We start from the raw sequence: 20,113 nt of genomic DNA, 5'->3' as shown, positions 1-20,113 counted from the left end.
ATGGAATGCATTTTTTAAAAAACTCAGCTTGCTCCTTATCAGCATGATAGAAAAAAATTAATTGAATTGAATCAGTCTACAAGAAATTACTAAATTAAAACGCGTATAAAATAAAAGTAGGATTGAAAATTTCTACCTTGGAGTAACCATGAGTAACGTCTATTTTTTTTTTTTTTTTAATCTTAACTTTAACATTGACAAAAGCATGCGACTGAATGCTTGGATTGATGAATTTGAATTTCGTCATAAAATTAAAAGCATTATTATAAAATGGATATCAAAATAAATGTTTAAAAAATATTAAAAATAAAGAAAAAATCATACAGAAATAAAATCATCATTACAAAGGATTTCTTTTAAAAGTTTTTTAAAAATTGCAAAAACATTTTTGAGCATATCAGTTAAGGAAAATCACACAATCATAATGATTATCGCTCTGAAGATAGTTAAACTTATTTTCAAAAGTGTTTAAGCCCTTTATTTAATGCCAATTTTTCTATTATCTTGAATTCTTTTACATTTTCTTTGTGAATGGAAATCTTGGTGATATGGCAAATCCTATATCCACCGTTTTTGCAATTCCATTAATTAGCTACAGAAAAAAAATGTTAAATTAAACACAAATGTAAAGACATTCATTGAAGCATTTGGAAACATTCATACATCGATTTGTTTACGTTTGACAATTGCCAATCAACAAAAAATAATAAGAGTGATTTCTGGGCAACATATTTAGTTACAGTAACCATAATTAAATACCTTAAAAATGGTTAATTAGCCCTTTATATTCTATATCATAGAATTTCCATAGTTGATCACACTAATAGTTTAGATAGTGAGAATGCATTGTCAATATGAATAGATTTGATTTATGAGCTATAATTTAGACATATGTTATATGTTATATCCACAAAATTCAGTATTTAGTTGTATTTATGCTCCTGTTTTTACATTCTTCCCATAATTTATGAAACTAATTGTTGGTCCCCTTATTTTTTTTTTTTTTTTTTTTTTTTTGTCATGGCATTTTTACAGATGTGATTTCCAACAATTTGCACCATTATTCTTCATATCTTTTGAGAAGAGAAGTGAGATAATAAAAGGTCATATTTAAATTACAATAAACATTCTAGAGATCATATATTAACCACAGTAAACATTCTGTATAAAATAAAATAATCACCTTTTCATATGTATCGATTTTATACAAATAGCCGGTTCCATCACCTAAGAATATAAAATATTCTAATGGATCCATGACAACAGAAGTGAGAGGTGAATCCATGCAAATTGTTGATAGCAACAATCCTGAATCTAGCTCGTATATCTGAAAGAGAAAAAAAAAGCACTTTAAGAAAAGTTACTTCCAACAGCTCTCATTAGAATATATATGCTTTTCAAGATTTGCAAATGTTTTAAAAAAAAAACTATGAAACAAAAAATAAGGAGAATGCTAAGACAACTTCACATTATTTTTTTTAAATTAAATATCAACGAAGCATACCCACAAATAATTTTAAATTACCTGTGGCACTTCAGGATAACAAACCATTGCAATAAACATGCTTTGAATTTTTGGTCAACCTTATATTTATTTTAATTCATAACATGGATAACACATATGATTTTTGAAAGCACTTACAAGGTAAGATGGTAAGTATATGCAACTTTCCAACTAAAATTAACAATTTTAAATACAGTAGAATACATCTAAATAGATAACTCACTTAACATAAAACACTGCCAGTATATTATTAAATTCAGAAAAATTTCTAGTATTTATTAAAAATTAACTTGCATTTTCAAAAGTCAATTTGATTTTTAAATAGCAATAATAATTAAAAAGGCTATATATTCCATCCATTACATTAATTTATCAGATACACAAAGCTATTTAAAATGAAAACTCCAAAACTGACCTGCAAATTGAAATGTTGCTTCAATACTGATAATTATTTCTATTTTTTCAATTAGTAACAAATAGTAAGCAAAAGATTAATCCCACTTGACAATTTAGTTCCCATAAGACTACAAATTGCCAACTAGATACACAATAGATATATGTAAATTCAATCAATATTATCTATCATCAGAAGCAATCATGACCTCATTAAAAAAAAAAAAAAAAATCTGAAAAACTACAACAAATGTAAGTTTAACACAATTTGAAATATATCAAAATATAATAAATATATATTCTAAAAAAAAGATAAAAAGAGTGATTTTTTTTAAATTATTAAAAATCAATTGATGTATCACAATGTTATTTTACGGAGTCCCTTTTTCATTCTAGTGGCTCCAATTTGTTTTATAAGTTTTTTTTTTTTTTTAATAGGTGAGTTTTTATTGTATGTGTGTATTTAGTAATAGATGAAAAATCAGAAAGATCGGCACAACCTTTCATAATGCATTCTCCTTTACCTTTCAGGCAATTTGTGTAGAAGAGAGTTAAATATGCACATTCACAAGCAAATGAGACAAGCTACCAAAAGAAAGACAATGACACGAAGAATGTACAGAATTTAGATAAGCTATCCAGCTATTTGCTATCGGTAAAATATTTGCCAAGGACAAATTCAACAGGATTTTCTGGTCTGGAATTTTAAAAAGTATTTTCACCCAATGAAAATAAATAATATTTCATAATTTGCAAACTATTTTTGCCTTTAATATCCTTATTTGCTTGTACGTTATATATGAATTGATTTTTTGGTGGGAGGGGGAGTTTAAAATGAAAGCCATACATAGGTACCATAATTAATATAAAAAATATCTAAAATCCATTTATATCTCCAGAGTTGCGTGGAATCTTAGTTAAATCAAAAAGACACATTCTCAAAACAAAAACTGTTATCTCATTAGATAGTTAAGAAAATGAATCAGACAAGTCACTAAGGATATGTATATTTTTTGAAGGCTAATATCATCCACATTAGTAATATCTGAAACATATGTTTGAGCAAATTTATTCAAATTTGAGAAACATTATTAAAATATTTCACAAATTTAAAAATTTCAGACACAGAAAAATAAATTTTAAAAAAATCCAAATAAATATGAATTAGAACCATTTCTATTAAAGATATTAAAAATTCAGAATCTGTAAGTGTGTTATAGTTTCTTTTATGATATTAATGTATTTATTTGAATTCAGGCAAATGCCAATTTTTATTCAACAAAAAATTTTGTTTCCAGCTCCCTTAGAACACATGTATGCACTATATTGCAAATCTTATTTTTGCAGTTACTACATAAAACAGTTAATAGAAAGATAGAACAATTTAATTATTAACAACTGAATATTGAAAAAGAAGCACAATTAATTATGATAATGAAGTCAATTGATTATATATAAAACAGTTTAAAACAAAATCAAAAACATGATTAGCCTTTGTTTTATAAGAAAATATAAAGAATAGAGAAATTAAGAGACTCAAAGACTTCTTTTAATTGAAACACTGTCATATATTTTGAACAAAGAATAAAGAAAGTTCTTTTTCCTCTCCCCTCCGCCAAAATATGCAATTATTTGTTTAAAGAGCATTGATATTTGCTTAAATATTTACAAGTTTCACCTCAACTCTTTTTGTATAGAACATTGACATTTTATAATACAACAGTTAGTAAGCAATTAGGATTAATTTAATTTCCAAAACTTATGGAAGATACGTTTAAATGAGAGAAAAGACAGGTCATAGAAAGTCATTTCAATACATTGTAACTATTCATGGATCTTACTCATTTTAATAAATCTTTCCAAATAGTATTTCATCTATTTATGATGATCTTCATAACTTTATTGATCTATTTATATTGATCTTCATTAATTATAAATCAATTCAATTACAGCTAACAAATATAGATTATTTATATTATTAGACACGATAATAATGCTTTAAAGCTCTGAAAAAAAATTGCTTATTGACAATCTCTTAGATTTTTTTTTTTTTTTTTTTTTTTTGTAGACAAAAGGCCAACAGAATTTTAAACTGATTGATTTAAAAAACATTGATCAAGGAGCACAGCACAAATTTTGAATTTGAAAAAGAATTTTTTTTAATGAGCTTAATTCATACTAAAGACACTTTATTACTATAAAAAGAATTATTACTTAATATCAGGAATTAGGAAAATAGCTCAAATAAAAAGAACAGATAAGAGAATTCAATTTTAAAAGGCATACTCTGTTCTGTTTCCAAGACTATTCTATGGATAATGTTTTAATATTGTAATTTAATTAAATTAATACCATTCAAATGATAAAAAATTAAGCTTGCAATTTTAAAAAAAACCACAACAGTATAAATAAGACAAAAATAGATACAAATATAAAATCTTAAGTGATTTCTAGTATCACTTACATTGCAAGTCATATCAAGAGAAGTTGTAGCTACCCGAGATACAGCATGTCCACTGTAAATATCAGTAACGGCAGCAGAGTGTTTATTCCACACAAAGTGTGGTTTTATAGTATCATCTCGGGTACTCACATCAACTACACTAGAAAAGAAAATTTATATTCATAGTTTAATGAAATGTAAATTCACTTCACTTCATTTTAAACAATTATGTACTAGTGACTTACAAGGAATACTTCACATTATTAATTCCCAATCTTCCCTAAAAATATCTGGTTATAAACCAGTACTAAATACGAGCAAAATCGAAAATCCCCTACCTTCTTAAAACAATAATTTCTAACTATTTAGTTTCTTTTTTTTTTCCATTACACCATATCAGAGTTTTCCATTTTAATGAACAGAGGAAATTAAGGATATTTTTAAGAAAAGGATAATAAAATGACATATTTTAACTAAAAATATAAATAGCAAATCAAAAATTTTCACAAATATTCCATTATTTTCTAAGTTACTTCTTGCTTAGATGTTTAAGAATACTAAGCACATCTGATTTCGCAGCTAATAAATGAATATTTCCAGTCATATAAAAGTTAGCCACATGCAAGTACCCTTAACATTAGTCACTGCATGGTTATTAATCGATGTTTATTTCACAAAATCTAAACAGCGAGTCTATTTGACAAACATGTTCAGATATTAGTTGAAACGGAATTCATTAAAAAATATTTAAAACTTTAATTTCCTTTGTTAATTGTCCTCAAATACCAAAACTATTTGATTCTGTAACATATAGAAAAATCTTTATCTTTTCAAACAGCTTGTAAACTTGCTGTAATAGAAAAATCATTTTTTCCCCCTATTTTTCTTTGCTGGTTTTACAATATTTGTTCAATTTAACATGTTTCCTTAATAAAAAAAATTCTTTTTATATTACATTTAGAGATTGCAATATTTGGCCATACAACCTGCTTATGATTATATGCAAAAATTGCTCACAATCAGTGCTTATGCAATTTAGAAATTTTCTATTTCACAATTTTTTTCAATTAATCTAAAATTAAAAGTTTTGTAATATATTTTTCTCTTTCAGGAATTTTAAATTCAAAAATATTTTTAATAAAAATCCCTTTTTAATAATACCGATCCCACGAACCAGTATTATAATTATTTATAAAATTTTACACATTCAAATGTTTTGACAAGAATTCTTCATACTGATTCTTGGACAAATCAACCTCCTACTATTCTATTGAATTGCTAGCTACATCATTCAAAAAAAGAATATTGTTAAATTCTATTAAAGGAAGTTGTTAACATCTATTAAAAATAGAATTGCATCTTTTTCTTACAGTAGTCACACATGCAAATTGTGATGTTTGCAAATAAGTTCAAATATTTTTCAAACTATGTGAATTGATACTATACATTACACAATTATAATTTTATACAATAAAAATCAGTAATCATAAAAACACCCAAAACTGAGAAAAATGTGGGATATAATAAAAAATTATTACTAACCCATGGAAACACTGGATAAATAGCCGGAGGATTAACTTTTTGCTTTGCAAAAATATTCGCACTCCTGCTTAGCACATAAATAAAATGGCACTTATCCAAATGAAGGTATATACAATGTCCTGATATTATTTCAAATATGTTTTCTGATAGTATTTACTGACTAGTTAACCTTTTAAGTATTCTGTTTTAACAGAATCCTGTGCTAATTTTGTTTATAATGGTAGAGAAATCTTTGTTTAAAAGATCAAATCAGGAAATATTGCTTATGGTCATTAGGTTTTCAAGAATATAATTTTTCATGACACTGAGGGCTCTCACTTTTATTGAGGGAAAAAAATTCAATGATTTTCAAGTATCTGCTTCAGAAAATTCAAAACCCATAAAATTACAATTTTTAGATAGTAGAAAAAATTAAAAATTTTCAATATTACTGTTCAAATACACAATTTCTTTATTTTTAACTACATCTAAATGCTTAAAGAAAAGCAGTAAGGATACTTGTAATGCTCATCTTCAGCTGATAAGCTAAAACTTGCAGCTCAAAATGAGTTTCCAAAACACAATGCAAGTGCCCATAATATTAAACACTACACAACAATGACCAGATGTTAACTGCACTGTAACTAAAAGGTACTGAGTTCACAAAACATTCACTCTTAAGGTAAAATAAATTCCTTAAAAAACTTCATAAAAATTTCTATCCTTGCATTTAACAAGTACTTGGTAAAATGAAGAGGGAAATGCAAGATATGGTTGCAAAGAAATCTTTATTCACATTTTAAAGAAAAGAACTGGAAACTGTTTGCAATTAATATATTTTAAATTATTCTGTTAAAGTCTCAATTTCAAAAACTTTTTTATTCTACTAAGCATTGAAAATCCCTATTTTCTTTTGCCTTTTCAATTTTATTTGCAGATTTTTGCAGTGTAAAAACTGTCTCTTCAATATTTATTCTTTCTATTTTAAATCATTTAATTTATCAAAAAAAATCTTTCTTTTACTTACAGTTTTCACTATTATTAAATCTTTGCTTGCCCACTTTATGACATATTTAGAGTAAGTACTTTTGCTTTTTCATAACCTTTTTTTTTTTTTTAATTCATTTGAAACCAAATGTCTTAAAACATATGTTTCTTCTTTAAGTCTTTCAAACTCAATATTTTTATTTCAGAAAAATTTCATTTTTAGCATCATAATTGATCATAGGATTGTATCACCAGAATTTTAATTACTTCCCATGATTTCTGGACAAGATTTTTTTACCCTTTCTGATTTTGATATTTGAGAAATAAATTAATGATTAGATTCATTTGTATGGGGTGTAATATTCTATCCTACCTTCACACATTTTTTTTTTTTTTTTTTTTTTTTTTTGTAAATTTGCTCAAGATTTATTACAGAAAATGTTGTTTCGATAAATGGTTAAATGCGTTATTTCTTTTAAATATTTTCTTATTATTATTTTTAATGTTTAAACATTTTATGTATCCCTTATCTCAATATAGCAGCATGAAGGAAAAACTGACACAATCAATTCCAATTTTTTTTCAACATAATTTTCCCATTTTAAAGAAAATTAAATATTGTATAATGCTATTGTTTAAATTGGTATTTCTCATTAATTAAAATTGAAAATGGAAACTTCAATTGTGATTAAATTGAAAATGAAAATAATGTATAAAATATAGAGTGGAAAAGGAAGTTAACAATTTGGCAACTTTTTCGTTTTGTTTTGAACTTGAAATGATAATTCAATAGCATACCCACAGTAAAAAGAATGAATCTGCTCCTGACTGTTAGCAAAATCTAACAGAAAATAACCTTAACATATGGTTAATGGTAGAAAATAAATTATGTCATTCTGGTACAAAGTGATTTTTTGTTGTTGTTGTTGTTGCCTTTTCTGTTTTGAACAGTCTTTTTTTATATTGCCAAGTTGATCTGCCTTAGATTATAAACAACTAGCAGTACCTGCACATCATTGCCCATGGCATAACATCCAAGAAGAAAAATTATCTTTAAACTTAAGTCTAGCCTCCACTCGATATGACATGGTCATGTCATGCAACATCAAACAAACATAAAAATATATTTAGAAATCATCAAAAATAACTACAAAACAATTTTTTATAGCATGCATTTAGAAATGTTTAGACTGTTAAAAAAATAAAAATATAATATGTTCATCTGCTGTTTGAAATCAGAGGTATAGAAAGAAATATATGTATACCACAGATCTTCTAATTTGCGCATATGCAGTTTGAGGTTTGCGTACATGCGTGGACAAGTGAAAAAAAGATATTGCTGTTTTACGCTTGTGCAAATCGTAGTTGGAAAATAATTAAAATTGCAATTACTCCTTTTTTTTATTTCGATATGACTTTAATATACTAAAACCTCCCCCCAATAAATGCTCTACAAAATGTTACAAATATCTCTAATATCAGTTGAATATTTCTAGAGTTTTTCTCTTTCAAACATACAGACACTTTCAGGAGACTTATTTTATATCATATATGGATGTTGGTTAAATTTAGACTTTTAAAAGAAAGTGCAATTTATAGTGAAATAGAAATTTCTCTTTTCTTGAAATTCTGATAAACAGATTTTTTTTTTAATTAAAATGGAAGTGGTTTTATTTTTAAAAACAGTTGAGAAGAATTACTTTAAAGACATAGATAAAATGAATTTATAGTACAAATATACTGAACTTTTTAATTTTGTACATATTTTCCAGATTTGCATTATCTGACATTATTATACAGAATTCTGCAACTTAATATATATATTACCATAAATAAATTCTGATAAAAAAGCAAAAAAAATAATTTTTTTATAAAACAGCATAATCAAAAGATCAATAAGAAAAAAAAATCATAGGTTGTGTTTTATTTTTCCTATAAAAATTTATAAGAAAAAATTCCTATCAGCTTACTTTGAAATTTCTATTAAAATTCTTCCTGGATTCAACCATATTAACAAAACTTTTATATGAAATAGTTATATCAATATTTTATCTTTAAATTTCTGACAATATTACTTTTATGCTATTGTGATGAAAAACAAATTAATAGGCAGTGTTTCTGAGTAACATTAGCTGCTTTTAATTTTTGAGTCACAATTTTGCTGGTCTGTAAGGAAAGAGATTAAAATATAAAATTCTTCTAAATTCAATCCATGAAGGAATTTTATTCAAGGACTGTCAATTTATTACACCAAAAAGTAATTTAAACTTTTAAAAAATTCTATATATGAATATACATACATTAAATAGCAAATGATAATATTCTTTTCATTTTAATAATCTAATAACATTACTTAATGTACATATAAAAATATTGACAATTAAATCACAGAAAAATAAAGATACTTACCAAGACAAGACCCACACCATCACATGACCATCTTTACCTCCTGAGAAAAAACGAGAATCATCTGCTGTAAATTTTAAACATGATATATCCTGATAATGACGATCAAGTATGCTTAAAATTTCCCCGCTGGAAACCTAAGAAAAAAAAAAAAGAAGAAGAAGAAGAAAAATATCAGGCAATTCAAAATAGCTGGTGTAAATGTATCAATGGTTCACAGATGGCCTTTTATTTTACATTGCAACTGTACTGGGAAAATGGTTATTTAAACATTCAATTATGGAGCATTTAGTATCAAATGAACATTTTCACTTTATCTGAAATTTTTTGAACATTTTTTTAACTAAAACCACTGTAAAATAAAAATTTAATTCACAGAAAAAAAATGCAATTTTCACTTATTGAATTTCAGATAATCTTTAATTATGTAAAACCCTTCCTTCTTTTTTTTACAAATGCACATTTTCTGACATTATGTTAAAAAATTCTCAATTTTCGCATAAAAATTAATTGAAATAGAAATACTTCAATAATTCACTAATAGAAAGTTTTTAAATGACATTGAAACATATTTAATAAATGCTCTATAAACAAGTAATCACATGCAGAAAAATAAGGATGAGCTGAAATTACAGTTATAAACATAATACAAATACACAAAATTATTTCTAAAAACAAAGGATTTTTCTCCTTATCTAAACAAGCAAAAGGAGATGAAAGAAGAGTCAAGTGAATGAAAAGGATATGTTTCCCCCATTGTATCAAAATGTCTCTAAACTGAGATAAAACCTTTTTCACTGACCTCCAGATTCATTAAATCTGTTAAACATTGAAACATCTGACATCAGAAAGAAAATACAGCCAGTAATTGGACAGATCCAGTGTAGTTATAAGCTTTTTCCTTTCCATTAAAAGAAAAATATAAGCACCTGGATAAATTTTTTAACAAAATCCTCTTTCAAGTGCTTTACGTAAAGACCATCAAAAACAAGAAGTTTTTAATGACTTTTAATGATGTTACGTACCCTGAGTAAATTCACGAAGTATAATGTATTGATTTTGGGGTAAATTTGCTTTTAAATGTCAAATAGAAAGATTTGTGTGGCAATGAAAGGATATCCTAAAAGTTTCAGAAAATTTTGAAATAAATGATACAACTCTCTTGAGGATTTCATAATATCTTCCTAGATACACTTGTTATCAATCTGCATCCATTGTTTGAAAAGAAAATGCTCAATGCTATTCATTTCAAAGGCTCCTACAAAGTGAGCTTTCAAATCACCACTTACTAAACAATTAACACTATTTATGAAAGTTTATGCAGTTTTACAAATTATACTGCTTGCTAGATCTTTGTATGTTTTAAATGGCAGCTCACCATTTGTCAATCCTGGTATTTTTCATTGAATCATCATCAATTTGGCATTATGATGTATTGTGCAAACACAAACAGAATGCATCCCATTTGATTCAAAATTAATGCAATATTTGGATCAAAGCTACAAAATTTAAAAAATTCAAATTACCTGATCAGGGTAATGGTTCTTAAATAGCACTTATAATTTTCTGATTGCACTTAAAATTAAATGCTTTTGAGAATTATACATTTGACATCTTTTTTTACAAGCCATTTGACAACTAATTTCATCACTTTGACATTCTTTGATTAAGTTTGCAACTGTAGGGTCTAAATATTCTTCCAAGTTGTGAGTTGGACACAACTTAACACCATTTTCATTTATTTATTTATTGCCTTTATAGCATTAAAATTAGATATACCGAATCGAATTTCATTTTTCTTTTCCAGTCCAGATTTTATAAAGCATTGTTAAAATCTGCTTTATAACACTTTTGTCAGTATTATCATTAAACTTTTCTTTCAACAGACCAATAATTCACGGTCACTATTTTTTACAGAGTCAGGTTTGAAAACACTGAAGTATCAATTCAATATTTTTTTTTCAAAAAGCTTCCATTACCTTTAAATTTTTGTTTTAAAGTAATGTTTTCCAGTAAAACATTTTATTTTAATGGACGTTTCAATGATAATAGTCAACATTTTGGCCAAAGTTTCAATTATCTCAGGAGTTGATGGTACTTCAATAACATTCAAATCATCTTGTGATCCTGAGCCGTGTAAATGTCAACCTCCTTGTTGAGTTACAATTTCTGCGAGCTTTAGTGTAACTTTACAACACACTTCACATAGCTTGTCACCTTCAAGTAAAATGGCATTATAATATCACAAAATATTTTCATAAACACACCTTTTTTTTTGTAATAAAGTTTTTTAAATGGGTTACAATAATATACCAAAAATTCTTTCGATGTATTTGTTTCCTCTATGTTGTCATGGAATTAAATGAACAGAGCAAAGTAAAAAATTAAAATAGTAATAAAAGATAAATTATTTTCATTCAAGTGTCACTTCAAACAAAATACGAAACATAATAACAGGTCAATAAAATTAGATAGGATAGAATGTGCTTCGCAGCTGGAGGGAATTGCTTTGTATTTTTTTTAAATAAATTCAATTTTGCCATCTCTCTCAATCTTATTGTGTTTTCACAGCAGAAATTCCAGAACTTATAAATTAAAACATTGCAAAAAAACTTTTTTTTTTTTCAAAATTTTTAAAAACATTTTATTTTTTTATTTATAATTTGTTTTTATGTTTATAAAACCTATTACATTAAACCTTAAGAAATACCCTTCAAAATAAGGACACAGACAACCTTCTAAGCTTAATAGAAGTTAAATATTTCAAGATTTAAAAATTCAATGCATGCTAAAAAGAGATTATGTTTCCAAAATTTAAAAATTAATTAAATCAAAACCAATAAGATTTTTAAAAATCTAAAATAGTGTTATCATTTATATAACTGGAGAGAATGATCCTTGAAATCTTCATAAAAATTGAAAATGGTTAGGTTGAATGGTTGATCTAGTATGGAATAACTACTCTACATTTTATTTAAAACTATTTTTCTCCTGTTATATATATATATATATATATAAACTTACTATTTTAATTTATTCTTTTCTTGGTCCCTTACATTAAAAAGCATATTTATAAAAATTTCTACAACAATGTTTGGTAAATAAAGTAGATAATTTATTGCTTATAAAAGAATAAATTGTGTTTTCTTGATGTGATCATTCAAAACCATAAAACATTGGAAAATGACAGCAAACTGTAAAACATACACACTTTGACATAGAGAAATCATATTTTGCAAGCTTATTAAAAACAAAAAAGGAATAAACATTAAGAACTTATCCAAATTTAAAATCTAGGGTGTCATGGTGTAGATGAACTTACATGAATTGACTCATAAACATCACCAGAGTCTTATCATTGATACCTTCACAATTAACGAACATAATGTTTTTGTAATGTTCTACATTAAGAACAAGAAAATTAATATCAAATAGAAGTATATAGTAATAAATGTCTCATAAAATAAATTAAAATGAAAAATTACTACCAACAAATTAGGAACAATTTAACTTACATCCCACACATAAATCTCTTGTTTGATTCCAGCGATACAAAAAGTGCCACAATTAGAGACTGCAAGAGCAGAAACCTGTCCAGGAACGACAAAACTCCCTGTTTCTTGTTTTCGCTTAATATAAAATATAGAAAATTAGGCACAAAATCTATAAATCATAGGAATTATTTAAGTTACATGCAAATATGTCAAATATTACTGGACAGGTTTTATTTACAAAGTATATTAGTTTCAAAACTATTTCCATTGGTATATGAATCTTGAGAAACGAACTGGTTCCAGAGTTTAGAAAGTCTGTCATGGCATGACTTGAAAGCTATTTCATATATAAGTTTGTATGAATAATTGAATTTTTTTAATAGTTTGAAAATAGTAATGTTTCCATCAGCTTCATACTGGACCAAAACAAGAAATCATTAAAATTTCATTTGATTTTGCTTAAGCAAAATTTTCAAATGAAGTCTATACCAGTAAAATCTAGAATGCAGCAAAAAAATTCCTTGTGTTTTCTCTGTACATATATTCAAGATACAAGAAAATGTGCAAATGGCACTCATATACTAGTTATAATGAAATATGGCTTTAAGGAGAGGAAAAAGCAAGGAAAGGAAGCAACAATTTAACATCATTCAAAATAATAGCATAATAAAAGTAGGTTCATATTTACATACAGAAAAAAAAGAACAATTTATCTTTATTTATTATCAAGATGAAATTTATATATATTAAGGGTAAGAGGGGATATATAAGACAAGATCAGCTATTTATAAAAATTAGTATAAAAATCATGTAAAAAATTTTTTTAAATAATATTTACATTTAAAGGAATGTCAATATGAATATAAACATGTTCTTTAAAAATAAACTATAAAATAAAAAATATTGGTATCAATATAAATAAAAGGGGAACAAATCAGAATTTGTATAAAAGAAAAATTAAAATTATTGAAAATATTTTTATAAAATTTTGCTCACGTTAATTATGAAGCAAAAGGAAATTTTAAATGAGTGTATCATGATAATAAAATAAATATATATCCTTTTATTAATTTAAAACTATGTTTCTATGCACAGAAAATTATATTTAGTATTATCATTCCTTTTAAAGAAAAACATAACAGATATTTTAAATGATTTTATTTATTCATCTTCAATCTACCATTTGCTAAATCATCTATTAAAAATTATTATTTTCTAATAGGAAAAATTAAATTTAATGGTTTTTAAAAACTATTACTTTCAAATAAAACAAACTTTAATCATTTTATGTATTTCAAACCATAAGAACATTTTGTATATCAAGGCATTTTATATTATTTTTTTATGCTGAGTACATTAGAAATGAAAGTATGCCTTTTTCAAGCAACAGAAAACAAAAGCTCTGAACGTTTCTTTTATAGTTATCTATTAAGGTATTAAAACTCTAGTTACATAATAATAAAGAGCAATTTAATAAAAAGCCTTATATTCATACACATTTCATCAATAAATTTATGGTTATTACAATAATTTTTTTTAAAAAACTTAAGGATGAGATTTTCTTACATAAAAGCCCGTAAAAAATTTTAAAAAATAAATAGCATATATAAAAATATACCACTTTTGAAATAGTCCACACTTTCAACATTGGTTTGTTAGAATAAGCAGCAATTAAAAAATAATCTGCAATCAAACATAGTGTCTTAGGTGACAAAGGATTTTCATCTTTATATGAAGTAATTTCGTTCGAATTAGTAGCATCAAATACGGAGCATACTTTACTGGAAGCAATGATTACCTAAAATAAAGAGGTAAGCAATATTTATTCAAAAAGAAACAAAAAATAGAAAAAATAGGAGAAAATAAAGCAATCTGATCTTATTTCAGATTAAAACAAATAAAATGAGCCATCCTTACCAATATTTCCATAAAATTTAATTAAATAATAATACATTATCATAATAATTAAATATAAACACTAATGCAAGATTAACACTCTTTATATTAATTTTTTATGGAAGTAATTTAAGAATGAAATTTATTAAATTACCAAAAGAAAATTCAAGTGTTTAAGTTAAAAAGAGAAAGGGGGGAAATGTATTTTTCCCATATGAATCAAATGCAGGGATGCAATTATTAATAATGGATATAATTTCAGTGTATTTTTTTAACAAGTTCTAATGCAAAAAAATAGATAATATAGTGAAATAATGATAAAAATTAATATAGTGGAATAATGATAAAAATTTCTTTAAATTTAAGAATTAATAGTTGCATTTTACATATTAGTTATTTTACATCTGTAAATATGCTGTTTTTTAACTGAAATTTTTTACTAAATTAAGGGAGATCTAAAAGATGATAGATGCAATTTGGTAACCACAAAACTGAAATACTACTTACTTCTGGTATAGTACTATCCATAATGAAATCAATTAGTCAAATTCTGACAACTGTAACAAACTAGTAAAAGAGAAAACATTGTGTTAAATTCTTCCAAATGCTTTTTAAATCAAGAAATAAAAATAAATTATACAGATTTAGAAGACATACATTAATTGAAGGAAGAATAAGGTTTAAAAATTTCATCGAAAATCTAAAAATCAAAGCAAAATTCCTTTTACATACAGAATATATACAGCCTTTTTCACAAGAATGTAGGCAAAATATATAAAATAATTAATTAGCATGATTACAAATCAGACTAATTAAAATTTTAAAATGCAGTTTACAAATTTTATACCTTAATTTATCAATGCAATATAAATAATATTTTAACAAATTAATTCTGTCCTACATAAAACTTAAAATTTCAATAAGCTTCAAATAAAATTTTTGCTGATAGTTTAATGAATATTTAGAATGCTAAAAGACTATCAGAACTATAATTAAGTTTCAAAATTTATCTTATAAAAAAATGTGCATTAAGAGCTGACCAAGACGAACCTTTGATTTACGAATCCCATGTACAGGAAGGGGGAGGGGGATTGTTGAGGAAAGCGCTCTCCTACTGATGGGGGGGGGGGGGGGGATAATGCGTTGACTAAAGTGGCTTAAAATGTTTTGATTGACAAGCCAAATAAACCCAATAAGAAAATAGCCCCTAAGATACAGCTGTGAGAGATTAAGAGCTTTGGAAGGACAACCTGATCCACTAAATAAAACTTGATTTACTCTTTGTAGAGATCTTTTAAAAACTGATATTGTCTTTAGTTCAAACACCAGGAGGGTGGGGGAGGGTCAATATGTCATCCAAACTTGGTTAGAAAAGATACTCTTTGCGTTAGGTGTTTTGAATATTCTCAATTGTATCAGATCCTATGCTAATGTTAGAAGGAGAATATAGAACTCAACACTATGATTAATTATTGAAGCACTTCTATTTTTAGACATTTAATTGCTCTATATGGTATTAGAGAATCCTGTAGAAGAGAAGTAATAAGTGAATAATTAAATATTCATAGCATTTCATTTGACAGTTTTTTAAAAAAAAGACAATATGATGTTTGAAATCTTAAGACAGAGAATAAATGAAAATCATTGGTGAACCTTTTAAGTATATCGGAAAATCACACATATTGATCTCAAAATTAAACCTGCTTTTGATCAGGCTTTCATTTTTATTTATTTTTTAAAAACTTTATTGTTATAATTGTTAGCTTATGGTCTATTTATCCCACGTTCCCTCAAGAGACCCATATCTAATCAAGTATTTGAGAATTTTCCAGCAATCAAAAGATGCTGAGATCTCAACATGATCAAAGCGAATCTGGGCCCAGTTAGGACTTGAACTTATGCACGTATAGATAACATATAAACTGCTATACTGACTAAATTTTGCACTTTGTTGAGGACTCTATAATCATTAAATTAGACTAATTCCGAAATTTTTCATGCTAGTTCCTTAATTTATATCTGTTTTTTCTAGTTATACAAAACAGGATCACTGCAAATCTCCAATTTCACACCACACCAGAAATTTTTTTGAAATTTCTGCATTTTGGTAGTCAAAATTTTCCCAAAGATTTATATTCTGTTAAGCAAACATCGCTTTCATTCTTTTCTTTAAATATATTTAATTAATTAAAAAATTTTTCTGATTTAACAATTGTTTAAATGAGAAGGACAATTCAAAATTAAAAGTGAAGATGTATTTTAATACTTTATGCCTTACTGAACTCCAATAACCATTATGATCCTCTCTGCACAACAAACTGCTTTTTTGTTGAGTGATTGCCTTTTCTATTGTTGCAGCTTCAAACAACCAAAGACAATTTAGGAGTTACTGAGTCATTTTATGAAACTCATGTTCCAATGATATATTCTATATCCTTTATTTTTTCCCCCTTTTAACTTCTTTTGTGATCCATATAAAATTAAACCACTGCAATAAAGAGCACTTTTTCCTCTCTCAGGCATATTTAGGAACTTTTGAGATGTATTGCAGTCAAGTCAAAATTACACAAGAATGCACACCTAGATCTTGTCAATTTTATATCTAACTCTTTACACAAATTAACAAATTTGCAATACTGGAAGCAATGACAAGATGATATATTTTTTTACCTACAATATATGATATAGAATATGTGTTTAAAATTTCCATTATATTAAAATAATAAACATATCATTTCTCTCAATATTTAAAAAAGGTGAGCAAGTAGAATAATTAAAATATAAATATACTTAAAACTAAGTGAATAAAATGTAGCACTCGTAGAAACATGTGCATTGGGAGTGTCTAGATGGCCACAGCCATGATATCAAACAAAAAAAGTAAATATGAATTTTATTGCTGTCAGAAAAATTTTACAATGTACTGAAAACTAGACTACTAACTGCTATTATCAAACAATGATCAGAAGGAGTCTTACTTTGTATTCCTTCGCAAAAAAAGATGGGGGTTAAAAGATTATGGAGGAAAGTGCAGAATATTTTTTAAATATTGCAACTAAAATTTAGCTTTTATAGATTTTTAAAAAATTAAAATATGTATCCAAAAGAAGATAAAGATTAAATGGAGAAGTTGAAGTTTTGTGATTTTTAATAAATATTTAAAAATACTTTGGGAAGTCTAAAAAACAATTCTTTGGCAGGAACCTGTGTTTTTATTCCTTCGACCGACTGCAGTTGATTTTAAAAGGAAACATGTAATAGCAAATGAAAAAAGCGCCCAATATTTTTCTGCATAGGATAACATTACATTCAAAAATTGTGGCGGCATGTATATGGCACCCTTAACTGAATGCCACTGGCAAGCATTAGGCTTAACTGTACGTCATAAGCAAACATAATATATAAGACTAAAATGTTAACTATGGAAATTAGAAAAAACTTGATAAATCAATATCTTTACATTGAAATCTATAAATAGCAAAAATCAATATTCTTGTTACATATATCAGTATTATAATAAATTTATTCTGTATTACATAAAACTTAAAAATTTCACTATACCTTGAATAAAGCATGCTGCTTTTTAATGAATATTTTAATAAATAAAGCAATATCAGAATTTTAATTACATTTCAGAAATAATCTTGTAAAAATAACATGAAAATTAACAAAAGCTCAATAAATCCATAATCTAATGTTACAATTAAAAAAAAAAGTGTTTTCTAATAACTAAGCTTTTTAAAAGTCTCAGATATTAAACAGTTTTCTAAAATATTCCTAAAAAAAGTTATAATAAATTTTGGTCATAAATATAAAAAGTATATGCCTAATAAAGAAAGTTTAATTTTCTATATACAAGATAAAGGTGATTTTTCTCATCATATGCAAGCAAGAACAGAAAAGTTTGCTCTCAACATAATGACATTAGAAACCAATTTAATCACATTAATGATAAAAAAAAAGGTATAAATTCTGCAATAAAGCTGGAGATAAAAAAAAAAGAATCTATGATCTTGAATATATTAGCATGTCATTTAAGATTAATAACACAATTATGGCATTAAAAAAATTTGAACTGACAAGATGTCAAATTATTCTTTGCTTAAACTTTAACAAGAGAAAGAAAATGGAAAAAGTGAATATTTGCAACCATTTTAAATCACAAATAGCAATGATGAAATCGAAAGTACCATACTGTCTTTTATTTATTAACATTGAAAAATTCCGGAGTTGTAACAAACGATTTGCTTTTAAAATGTTACAGAAATATATTAAAAAGAGCAATTTTTTTTACAATAAAATAACTAATATGTTGGATTATTTTTACATTTATTGCTATCTTAATGAATTTTAAAAATATGAATTATGTTTGGTAACATGAACGAACTTGGGTTTAAGCAGGCTGCAACAGCATATAACTTATTATTATAATGATACACATTCAATAATTACAAAAAAAATCAATAAATAAAACATCAAAATGAATTAATTAAGAATAAAAATAAAGAATACCTCTTAAAATCAACTTTTTGAAAAAACAATACAACACTAACGCGAGACTTGTTAACCGGAGGACGTTTGAATCCCCCTCTAGTACTCCAAAGGGGGGGAGGGAGCATTAAAATAGATGGGGGAAGAAGCTCCAGACGGGTTTCATTCCGGCATTGATGGAAATGGGGAAAAGACGTACTACAAGTATAGTTGCTTGAAGAAAAGCTTTTTGTGCCAAAAGTTGAAAATTTATTTATACGCCAAGATTGAAGAACAATTTTTTAATGCAATGAATGAGCGACTGCCGAATTCAGGAAGTAACGATTTCACGAAGAAAGCAGACCTTATTCATGCGCGTTCTTTCTTAATATACGGATAATACCGTGATATGATTTATTTATATTTGCTCAAAATTACGTTTTATGAATCTAATTTTTGACTAGAAAGGATGCTATGAGTGTTGACTGTGGCTGATAACAGTGAGAGCTTGGAAAAGCTGGATTTTCCACTGGCGCATTATTTTTATAATTAATTAAATGGCAAGAAATAATGTGTAAACTCAGAATTCAGTTTTATCTTCTATTAATTTGTTAAATGAAATTTAATGTTTCTGTGTAATGCTATGAGCTTACAAATTTCATTTAAATTCTTAATGGAAGCTAAAATTGTTTGTTCATACGAAATATAAGTTCGATGTTGCTTTAAACAATTAAATATTAATTTTAATGTTCATAATTTTTTAATTGTATAAGGCTAAATGTTTTTAAAAAATTAGCTGAAAATTTTAAAATATGGTAAATTCTATTCTATTTTTTAGAGTTAACGTAGAAGAGTTATATAGAATTAGTATTATAGAAAATTTTAATTATTTCTTATAACTGCAGGCATATGTTGATTTTGTTGTTTGCTAGCATTTCTAGTAGCAATTATATTTTTTTGGTCTAAAAATTGCATTAATAAAAATCTATAACCTCTTCC

The 20,113-nt window shown here is 25.9% G+C and overlaps 1 protein-coding gene across 1 annotated transcript in view; it reads right to left on the bottom strand.

Annotated features, from left to right (window-relative positions):
* The window catches only part of LOC129961793 (WD repeat-containing protein 18-like), a 42,355-nt gene extending 23,039 nt beyond the window's left edge, over positions 1-19,316 (bottom strand). The window contains exons 1-7 of the mRNA XM_056075362.1: positions 19,157-19,316; positions 15,152-15,211; positions 14,367-14,546; positions 12,770-12,883; positions 9,258-9,391; positions 4,362-4,500; positions 1,184-1,327 (exon numbers count right to left, since the gene is read on the bottom strand). Of these exons, the coding sequence (XP_055931337.1) occupies positions 1,184-1,327; positions 4,362-4,500; positions 9,258-9,391; positions 12,770-12,883; positions 14,367-14,546; positions 15,152-15,172 (732 nt within the window). The 5' untranslated portion in view covers positions 15,173-15,211; positions 19,157-19,316. The remainder of the gene's footprint in view (positions 1-1,183; positions 1,328-4,361; positions 4,501-9,257; positions 9,392-12,769; positions 12,884-14,366; positions 14,547-15,151; positions 15,212-19,156) is intronic.
* Between the last annotated feature and the right edge of the window lie 797 nt (positions 19,317-20,113).

The sequence above is a fragment of the Argiope bruennichi genome, chromosome 2 (assembly GCF_947563725.1).
Source record: "Argiope bruennichi chromosome 2, qqArgBrue1.1, whole genome shotgun sequence".
NCBI classification, from domain to species: domain Eukaryota; kingdom Metazoa; phylum Arthropoda; class Arachnida; order Araneae; family Araneidae; genus Argiope; species Argiope bruennichi.
Note: the sequence above shows the minus strand (reverse complement) of the source record. Positions and strands in the feature narration are given on the sequence as shown.